Source organism: Arvicola amphibius, chromosome X (genome assembly GCF_903992535.2).
Source record: "Arvicola amphibius chromosome X, mArvAmp1.2, whole genome shotgun sequence".
Classification (NCBI taxonomy): Eukaryota; Metazoa; Chordata; class Mammalia; order Rodentia; family Cricetidae; genus Arvicola; species Arvicola amphibius.
Window position 1 is genome coordinate 117601711 of NC_052065.1, and position 11165 is coordinate 117612875.

Genomic DNA, 11165 nt, shown 5'->3' on the forward strand with positions numbered 1-11165 from the left:
CCAAGACGATGACATAACAAGTCACAGGGCCTCAACGTCCCATGGGCCTACTCAAACAGATCTCTTTCTTTTCGAACTTGTCCTTCATACTTTATAGAGGAACGGGCTTTGGGAAACATCTTGTTTAAATCTCTTGTTTCGCAGAGAACACATTGCAGGCCAGGAAGAGGAAAGGGCCTTCTCAGGTCATGCGGCCCCCCCCCCCCCCCGCCCACCATCTTATCTATACTACACATCTCCACACACCACATGGCAACCTTTAGGGCCTTTAGGCAGAGGAGGATGACCTGGGCTTTCTCGGCAGTGATTTACCTCTAATCTCTTCAACCTCTGGCACTAGAACAGGGCCCTGATTATTATGTCTGCTTTAGAGATTAGATCTGAACTAGCATACAACAGATGAAAGGGTCTCTGCTTTTTCATATACCCTGATAAATGTTTGACATTTGAAGGCATTCCTGATTTTCAGATTGTTTTCAAACAAAACGCGTCTCCTTTCAAAAATATCTGCAGTACCACATTGTTCACGTCTGCCGTCAGCTCGAGAAGAGCATTGTCTTCCCTGGAATATAATGGACAGTTTCCTGGAATTTTATTTCATGAGCGACAGTGGGAAAGGATGAGCGTTCTTTTAATGTCATTTCATGCCATCGCAGTTGACAACTGATGCCCATAAAAGGCAAGCTTAGTTTTTTAATTGCCGCATCTTGGCAGTAACCTTAGATTATCAACAGAAGCTAACTCTGGGTAACAGTTTAGACTACCTGAGAACGGGGAAGTCTTGCTGAAGATGAAAGAATCTGTTGGCAATCCATACAAAGACGTTAACAAATCCAACTAGACTTCTACAGACGCTGTTGTTCCTCTCTCATTCGTGTTCTCTTTCACCACTGCCCATCATCCTGTTCTTTATTATCATTTGAATATTAATTTTCCTGCACAGGATCAAATTTTGAATGCCTAGTTCCCAGCTGGTGGCACTATTTTGGGAACTGGGAGAAATGTTAGGAGATAGGGCCCTAGCTGGATGGAAGGGGTCAGTGAGGACAGATCCTTAGGGATACCTTACTCCTTCCTGCTTCTCTGCTTCCTGTCTGCTATGAGGTGAGAAAAACCCTCTGCCACCTGTTCCTGTTGCCCTGATATCCTACCCGAGGACATGGAACCTCTGAAATGGGGCACAAAGAAATCTTTCTTCCCTTTAAATTGCTTCTATTGGGTACTTGGTATCAGTGACTATAAACAACACAAAAGCACTCACCAAGAGATAAGCTAAGCAAAGGCATCGAGATTGGAGAAGTGGCTCAATGGTTAAGAGTACTGTCTGCTCTTCCGGAGGACCAGGTTCAATTCCCAGCACCCACACAGTTCACAACCATCTGTAACTCCAATCCCAGGAATCCAATACCCTCTTCTGGATCCTGAGAGCACAAGATATGCACATGGTGCACACACATTCATGAAGGCAGAGTACCATATACATAAAATATAAATCTTAAAAAGAAAAAAAGAAGGGGGGAGGGAAGATGAGAGGGAGGGAGGGAAAGGGAGAGAGAGAGAGAGAGAGAGAGAGGGAGAGGGAGAGGGAGAGGGAGAAAGAGAGATCTTCAACTAAATGAAGGTGAGAGACCAATGGATCACAGACTGGTGGACCACATGGGTGGCACTGCTTGCTATAACAATTCATTCATTCCCTGCCTCCTCTTGCACCACACGCCTGCCTGTCTCTTGCCTTGCTGCAAAACCAATAAAGAGAGGAAATACAAGTAAGGACATGTATGGGATGGTCAGGCACATGAACTCTATTCTAGCTTTTTCAGAAACCATTTTAAAAGAAATGGAAAGCTTTTTATCATATTTGTAAATGAATGGCTGACTCCCCCAAACAGAAAGCTTTTCTACATCTAAACGAAAACCTTTTAGTTCATTCCTGTCAACAATATGCTACCGGATTTTAATGTTATCCTTCCATGTGGTTGCTCAAACTGCAGGGACATTAAAATCTAGACCGCAGCAGATATGCAAATTCTGAGACTGGGTACAGCCAAGGGCCTTGAGTCCACGCCCATCCCATGGGCACCAGCCAGCATCCTACCAGGTGAAGAACAGGGTTTGTGCACTTTCTTGGCAGTTTTGAATTCCTCCCACAGATCAAGTGACACACTAGAGTTGGCTAGAAACATAGGAAGTTTGCGACTGGAAAAAGCCTGTAGAATTGGGGAATGTGAACAGCTGGTGTACAACAATGTTTTGATACATTTTTTAAATGGTCTTCGAAATTCTAAAATGAGCAGAACTCTTTTCTGACCTCCAGCGACATACTGGCAGACAGATGGATGAAACACAACTTCTAATTTATTTTTTTAGGAAATATTAGTTTAATAAACAAATTGAGCTTTTCTCAGGCTCTGTCTCTAGCTCCCTGTTTTCCCTCATTCACTCTCTCCCCCAGACAATATGATCAGTCATTTCTATTCAACAATATATTGTTATATATAACCCAAGCACTTTAACAGCCGCAGAGGCTTGAAACCATTTCAGATGTTGCAGGGATGGAAGGATTGAGGAGCTTGCTTTACAGTTCCATAGGCCCTCTTGGTAATCCTAATGTAAGTGAAAGGCTCATCCTCTGAAGGTGGCTCCTTGTGGCACTCACCAACCATACTTCCAATCTAGCTCCATTCTATTTAGCTTTTCAGAGGTTTCCGACATAAAAAGAAGCCTCACCACAACCTAGCCCCATGACCTACTCCCGCTGAAAATAAAACCTTCTTGGTACAGAAATCCATTCTTCTTAGGTCAAGGTGGCAACTATGGCCCAACCATTCCACCAAAGCCACAAGTGTAAAATGGCTGATAACAGTAATAATGAAAGTGAAAGCAATCCCAGCTAACATAATCACTAGAGGAAATACCTCATTGTGTTTTGGTAAAACTGTTCGTCAAGGTACAGTCAAGACGTCAAAGTGTATGGCATCAGACAAAACTGGAGTCAGATTTTTGCTGTCTCACCAAAGACCACAATGACCTTGGAGAAGCCCTTCAGCCTCTTTGGATCTCAATGTCTTCTGATAAAAGGGAATATTCTTGTCCTGCCTACCTTCCTCCAAAAGACAGCACACATTCCCAGAGAAATAGCAAGACAATATGAAAGCTCATTACAAAATAGACTGTTCTGTCTACACAGGCTGCTCTACCAGGAAACTTCGAGGTGTATTCTGTAGTCCTCAGACTAGCGTCTCACCCCAGCAATCACTAATCATATAGTTGCCTTGACTACTAAATTTTTATCTCCCATGTGCAATCATATATGCATTTATGCATACACATTGTCAGAGCTCATCCTGCAAGCAGGGATCTGTCAATATTCTGGAAAATTCTGGTTCCCTCTTGCTATCCCTGAATAATTCTGGAGATGAGCAGAAAGGAGTGAAATAATAAAGGTGCCCTTGAGGTGGTATTGTACTTTTCTAGGAATTTGTACTTCATTTTCATAAATACTGTATAATCAACTGACTTTTCTAAACGTGGTTCTTCTTTGGTTTGACTAGATGGCACTGTGGTATCCCCTTTTAATGGCCAAGGAAATCACATTGCATTACAAACAGTTTTGCTTCAACTGGGGACAATCCAAGAGGCTTCAGTGAGTCCTGGTTATCCTATAAATTACATTTGAAGGAACCTGCCAAAGGACAAGGACTACTTAATAGATAATTCAGACCACATTAATAGTGTATGTTCAGATATCACATCCCAACCTTCATGTTCAAAGAACTGGAAAATGCAAACAAGCGACATACATGTGAGAGACAGAGCTATGGCTTCCACGACAGTCAAGACTTCGAGTGGCAGTCTACTTTTGCCTCAGAGATTGCTTTGATCACCATCCCTCAGTACACTTACAAGCTTAGCTAGCATAAGAAACCATTTACAGTACTGCCAAATGTGACCACGGTGCTGTTGTGACAATAACTTACACAATTCTTGCCATGAACTGAGGCACAACCTTCCTGTGGCCAAGGTTTTCTTGAGACAGGAAAAAAAATCAGTTAGTGTATACAGGAATTGAAAGTCCAAAGGTTTCAGCCAAACCTCTGGACTTTGAGAAAAGCCACCGTAAGCTGAGGTTGTGTCCAGAAACCAGAGGCTCCCTTTGCTGAAGCTAGACAGAAGAAACCACACCCGCGGTTCATTTTTAACAGTCACCTGCAAAACACCACTATAGCCAGAAAACTGAGTGAGTATCCCCATGGGATATGGAGGGCAAGACGGGTCCCGTTGGGCAAAGGCAGCAGCAGCACCCTTGAAGGTCCATGATGTCACCAAAATGGGCAAAGCAAGACACACATGACCATGTCCTTACCCACTGGAAGATCCCAATTCCTCTCCCTGCAACTGACTCATTCATGGACTCTCTGCCCCAGCCTAGCTATTTCTTTTTCAAGAGCTCTGTGAAACAATAGCCCTGGCTGTGTTGGTTTAACTCCAAAACAGCTCCTTTTGTCCACTTCACAGCATCCCATGACCTCCAGAAATTGGTAGAGAGAAGAAAATGCCCTGCTGGCTACAGACTACTCATAAATCAGCTTTTCCCAGATCATTCCCAGCCACCCAGAACCTGAGCTGACCATGAGTGCCTAGGTTATGGAATTCCTGAGCCTCAGAAAAAAAGCTCCCAGCCCCCCCTCCCCAGGTCCCTAAAGGTTGAGAGCAACTTGTCAGCTGGTCGTCAGGCTGCCAGAGTGCCCCGTCATATCTGAAAAGGACTGTGGACACTCTGAGTGTAGGCACCAGTGAGGGGCACAGGATGAGAGCTGGGAGATCTCACTGAGTGTCAGCAGACAGTGGCAGAATGACACCCACTCTCCAGAGAAAAGTGAGGCCTGGGGTGAGGAGCCAATAGAACCCAAGAATGAAGAAACAGGAAGGCGAGAAAGACAGAGAAGCAAAGTGGAAAGGGAGACAGATCATAGAAAGAGAAAGATCAGGAAGAGGAAGGAAGGAACCAAAAGCAGACAAGATGGGCTGAGAATTTTCCACTAGAGAAAGCCAGAAACTCAAAGGGGAAAGAGAATATGGGAGCAGGAAACTGAGACAAATCACCAAAGAGAGAAAGAGCACTGGGCCTTCAAACCAGGTGAGGAGGGGAGGAGAGGCAAGATAGGCTAAAGCCAGAGACTCTGCTTGCAGAGCACAATTTTTTAGGGCTCTCTAGTGCTCTGAGTGTGGTGCCCAGTCGTGGCTGCTGTTGGGGATGCTCATTCCAGGCTGCCAGGCCACTTTCCCCACACTCAATCTCAACCACCAAACAGGCCAACCTTCTGATGGGCAGACCAGCTGTCCAGGGCTGCAGCCCAAAGACTTCCTGACAGTGACACAGCGCTAAGAAGATATGCTCTAGGGTACCTAGGGGTTCTACCTATCAGGGACTCAACACTCAGGCGCTAAGGTGTGCACAGAGTCCCCAGCAACTGCAGGCACAGCCTTTCCTGCCCCTGGCTGTGCACAGAGTCCCCAGCAGCTGCGGGAACAGCTTTTCCCGCCCTTGGTTGACCCACTAAGAAGCAGCCAAAGACTCACCTGGAAGGTCTCAGCCTGGCATCGCGCTTGCCGTCCACCACTGCGGGCACGCAGCTGGTGAGTTCGGTCCAGTCGGCATGCAGCCCGCAGCTCCAGCCAGTGGAGAACCTGGAGAAGAGCCAGGTCTCCTTCTTACCCGGCCGGTGGCAAGTGCATTTCTTCTGCCCCACGCGGCACTCACACGGCTGCTCCAGCTGGATGTTGCGTACCAGGTGACGGCCAAAAGTGGTGCCCCCAGTCTTCTGGATGTGCAGGAACACGATCAGGTCATCGCCCTTGATGTCGAAGTCTACCTTGCGCAGGAGATCACTGCGGCTGAAATTGTAGTGGGGTACAAACCTGGAGGAGCTCTCATCCTCCGAGCGGTACGGATCCGGCACCGGGGAGCTGAACGCCTGCAGGCGGAGGAGCTGGCATTCTGTGCCGGGGCACACATACTGGAGAACGATCACGGCAAATAGGAAGAGCATCACCAAAGCCAGCAGCAGCTTGTTTGATTTCTCATCCATATTCCCGACGCTGGGGGAAACCCAAGCTCGTTACGTCAGTCCCGCAGCTCGGCCCGCTCTCGCCTCGCTCCCGCACCGCCCCCTCCCCGTGGCGCCACCGTTGCGCCCCTTTCCCCTCCCGTCCGCACCGAGTACTCCACCAAGGCGGCGGCGGCGCCCTTCCCCGCTTCCTTCCTTCCCGGCAGGCTCAGCGCTGTGGCTTCTGCCGCACACACCCCCCCTCACCCCTACCCCATCCCGTTGGCCCTTGGCCCCCTCCCCCGCGGAAGAACCCCGGATCCCTTCCGCGGTGTCTCGTTCCCCGCAGGATCCCTCCTGTCCCGGTCTCTGCACTCCTTAACTCACGCCCACCCCTATCCGGCACCCGGTGCTTCCCGCTCTGTTCTCTCCAGCTCCCATCCCCATCCCACTTGGCCCATGGGACTCTCTGGGGCTCTGGACCCCAGTCCCCTCCGCGTGTGCGAGCTGCCGACCCTAAACGCGGGCTCCCTTGGCGCGTGTCCCGTTGCCCACCGGGTGGCCGCTGGGAGTGGGCTGGGGTTTCGGGGTTCCCCTGGAGGAGAGGGAAGGAGCCCGCGGGCTGCCGGACTTTGCAAGCGGAGGCTGCGCTGCCCTTTCCCGCGGAACGGCGGGGAGGGAGCCGCACCGCGGTCAGTTGCGCTCTCAGCCGATCCCGAGTCCCCCAGCCCGGTCACCGCAGGCTCGCTGGAACTTTGAGCCTTGTCCCCCAGCCCCAGCTGCCTTCCCTCTTCTCGCTACCCCGGCTCACCCTGGACCCAGAGCGCGAACCCCAATTTCGCCCACAACGTACCTGGCCAAGGGACCGAAAATCTTGGAGAAGATCGCACTGAGCACGTGCTTGAGCGAGTGGCCCACGGCTGCCAGGCCCCGAGTGAGCAGGGCCCGGCAGAGGGAGCCCAGGTCCCAGCGTCGCCTAAGGTCGTGCATCCGCCTGCGGCGGCCTCGAGGCAGCAGCGCGAAGAGCGGGGCGCACAAGGCTCCCGCCAAGGAAGAAAATGCCTTTGGGGGCTCGTCCTGGAGCGGCGGGGAGTTGATTCCCAGAGACACACCCCTAGGAGGGCCGGCGCGGACTGAGGCGGCGACCGACCCGGGCCGGCTTGCTGCCAATTCGGCCTCTACTCTGGAATGCCGGCGGGGACAGGTGGTGCGGGCGGGCGCTCCTTGCTCCAGTTGCAGCGGCGGCGGCCGGAGCGCCCGGGCTGCAAAAGCAGACAGTGCCATTCCCCCTTCAGGCAACTCAGGGTACTAAGGATCAGGAGCGAGCTTGAATTTATATAATAATGCCTCGCGCCCAAGAGCCCCAGCCACTTCACAAGCAAAAGACCTGGGTTTTCTCCTGTGTTGGAGAACGGAGGTCACTCCAGAGAGCGCATCACTCCACTTTGGCTCGTAATTTCAATCTCCCTTAAAATAGCAAAGGCGTAAATTGGACCTTTTCCCTCTCTCTTTGCCAATTTCCATTCTGCAACGGAAGAGGGGGTATTTTCTGAAAAGGTAAGTCAGCATGGAAATAAAGCATGACTAAAAAAACCTTACATGGGGGATTTTGAGCATTTTCAAAGCACACTCGCCCTTATTCCTCCCACACACACACACACACACACACACACACACACACACACACACACACTGCCGCTGAATCCCCGGCACCAAGCCAACCGCCCGCAGAAAGATTTCACCCACTACTGTTTATTGAATGAATGGATTTCTAAATACAAACCACATCAGAGTGAGAGCGTCTTACTCAAAATGCTGTGCTATTTGAGGAAACTGACGCCCAGAACGAATTAGATATATACCCAAGGTCACACAGCACAGCACTGGGATTTATCTTCAGAAATCCACGAACTGTCCAACCATTTTTTTCATAATTAGAGCATGTCTTTCAATAAATACGTATGTGTTTATTATCAAGCCCAGGTGTTCAAAAGACTCTTTTTCAGCTGGGAAACCAGGGACGCGAGAATTTAAGCATGGATATTCCATCAGAACAAGGCCCCTGACAACTGGGGACCCAGACGTTTCCAATCTAATTAATAGCAGAAATTGCAATGCATAAAGACACTGGAGTTTCCAGTACTGAATGCACTCCTAGCCCAACAGATGCAAAAGTGGCGCAGGTTAGCAGCAATGGTTCAAAGTAGGAGTACCATTGGCATTGGGGGCACTGGGAGAGGATGCTCTAAGCTCAGTGCTAGTGTAGCGATGTTGCTCTCCAGATCATTATCCCCCTTGCCATCTGGTGAAGCAGCACACGCGGAGCACTGATCCAGGAGCCCTTGATGGTTTTTCACTTCATTACAGACACGGTGGCATAATAACTCGCCCTTCCTGAGGCTCAGTTTCCTTTTCTGTCACATAGTGCCTCCACTTTAACTGAGTACGCTCGCGTGAGAATAAAATGTAGAAACCTTTGGGCAACTCCAAACACCAGGTGTTGTTTACCTGCAACTCTTGTCGAGGTGTACCAAATGAGTCTGAGGCTAGTTGAAGTAAACTGGCTATTAGACCATTTTAAGGCAGAGCTCCTGTCCTGCCTGGACTTACCCACGTCTAGGGAAATCTACTGGGACATTAAGGGACATTCTTTGTGGAGCTGCTGCAGGTGTCAAGAATAGTACACCCTCTTGGAAATCCTGCATTCGTGGCATTCCTGCATCCCTGGCCCTGAACTCCAGGATCTGGATGCTGCAATACACAAAGCAGACCTCACTTCCTCCCTCCCTGCCCCCTCCCTGCCAAGCTTCCTAGGTTCTGCTACAGCTGTGGAGTAAGACCTACTTCCCCCTGGGGGCAGGTAAAGATGTAAGCCCTGAAGCTGCGGGCGATTATAATTTTCCTGGCCACCCACACAGCGGCCTCTTTGGCTGACTCAGTAGGTAGCTATTCTCATGATGTCATATAAGGCTCCCCCTGCCATTGTATCACCATTATAATGGCATCCAGTGGATCCCTAAGAAAATACTTTCTAAAACCGGTGGTCCACACATTTGACCTCTCAGCTACTAATTATGGAAATTTTATTTAAGAAGGATTAATGGGATTGGACTAGGGGAAAGGAAATTATCTTGGGTGGGGGGTAGAGGGAGGTGGTGAACAGCCCCAGGGAAAATCAGGATTTTTCTCAAAGTGTAAAAAAGAAACCTGGGCACAAGTGTAAACACACATGCACAAACAGGCAAGCACACTCACAATATGAATACCAGAGGAAGCACTAGTCGGGCTTATCTATACAGAGCCAGAGGAAGTAAAACGCATGTGCTGAGATACAGGGCTTTGCTAGCACACCAATATGAATACATACAGCAGCTCCCTGGAGGACATGTTCATTTACAAGCCCTTCCTCGACCCTCCTCCCCTCCATGCTTGTGAGACAAAGAAATGAATCATGTGGGCCAGCCAGGGGGCTCAGCAAGTAACACTTTCTGCCAAGCATGGCTCTCTGAATTCAATCCCTGGTACCCACATGTTGAAATGAAAGAACCAACTATTGTCATCTGACCTCCACAGGAACACAACGGCACATGCATGCTCTCTCTCTCTCTCTCTCTCTCTCTCTCTCTCTCTCTCTCTCTCACACACACACACACACACACACACACACACACACACACACACACACTAAAATATTTAGCAGCAAAAAATCTTAAGCTTGCTGTTTTGAAATACATTCTCACTATGTAAACCTGAACAGCTAGCTTAGAACTTCCTATGGAGACAAGGTTGACTTTGAACTCACAGAGATCCTCCTGCCTCGCCTCTGTCTCTTGAGTGCTGGAATTAAAGGTCTGGGTCCCCACACCTAGCTCATAATGTTTTAAGCATCTTTAGTCATTTTTATCTTTGACCACATTCATGGCTGTTCTCAGCAGGCTGCCCGCTTGCTGCAGGTTGGACCCACAAGAGTGTGGCTTCTGGGGAGATTTTGAGTTGAGAGGAAAAGAGCAAAAGAACAGGCGGAATTGCAAGGTCTTTGGTTTTCCATCTAGGGGCAACTTGAGTTGCAGCAGGTATAAACATTTAGGATTCAGCGCTTGGAAGGTAAGGAGGCCACTGCAGTCGGAGCAGGGCCTCTGGTTGACTCCACAATGTGGGGCGGTTTTCAGTATTCTCACTGAACTCTCTTTAAACGGTTTTCAACAAAAGGTTGATGACTCAGAGAGCACAAAGGTCAGTCTGGCTTGTATAGGAGGCCGAGCACCAGGAGCCCTGTGTCTGGGTGCTGGAAGCCGAGAGGACAACAAGCTGCCCTGGCCAGAGGGCCTTTGTTATCAGCTGGCATCTGAATCCGGAGGGCACCCACTGAGATGGCCGGGTTCTTTTGTCACAGAACAAAGATGTGAACCAGGGACACGTGGCTAGTGAGAGAACTAGTGACGGTCCATTAAGAAAGACAATGGCACTCTTGAGAATGGGGGTGGGCTAGAGAGCTGGGACAAATCCCAGGCTCAAAACTCCCTTTCTAGGTCGCTCTGCTTTCTCTCACACTAGCAGATTGCGTGCATTTCCCAGGGATGCTCTGCTTGGTTCCAGACAGCCCTGGTGGGAAGAGGTTAGGGTCCTTCTGGCTTCTTTCATATGTTAATCTTGATGTGTCTTTCTTCCTGCCCTACTTTCCTACCACACCTTACCTAGGATGCTAAGAAGCCTAGGAGGCCAGGGAAGCCACTTCCTTGCCAGCTTCTTTTGTCCACTGTGTATAAGGAAGCAAGGTTAATGTGATTCAAAGAGCACTTTCCTGATCTGATAATGCCTAGACCAGGGTTACTTATCTGCCTCGAAAGCCAAAATGCCACCGACAGTGGGAGAAAGTTGGATTTCTGGTCCTCAAAATGAAATTCTATAGTATTCTATGGCATTAACAACACAGGATCTCAGCGGCTACATTTGTTCTGGGCCTGTAATACACTAGCGACAGCAGGATCCCCTGTTCAAATTAGAATAGAAATAGTGGAAACAATATTAGGGAGAGTGTGGCGCATTTACTATAAAGCATAGAACAATATGCTTTGCCCTCATCCTGAGTATTCACTTCAACCCTGTTTTTCCAGCTGT

At 49.2% G+C, this 11165-nt stretch overlaps 1 protein-coding gene across 2 annotated transcripts in view; it reads right to left on the bottom strand.

Moving 5' to 3' along the window:
• Positions 1-7331, bottom strand: part of Hs6st2 (heparan sulfate 6-O-sulfotransferase 2) — a 277086-nt gene extending 269755 nt beyond the window's left edge. For both annotated transcript variants that reach the window (XM_038317325.1, XM_038317323.1), the window contains exons 1-2: positions 6901-7331; positions 5581-6099 (exon numbers count right to left, since the gene is read on the bottom strand). In XM_038317325.1, the coding sequence (XP_038173253.1) occupies positions 5581-6099; positions 6901-7331 (950 nt within the window). The remainder of the gene's footprint in view (positions 1-5580; positions 6100-6900) is intronic.
• Between the last annotated feature and the right edge of the window lie 3834 nt (positions 7332-11165).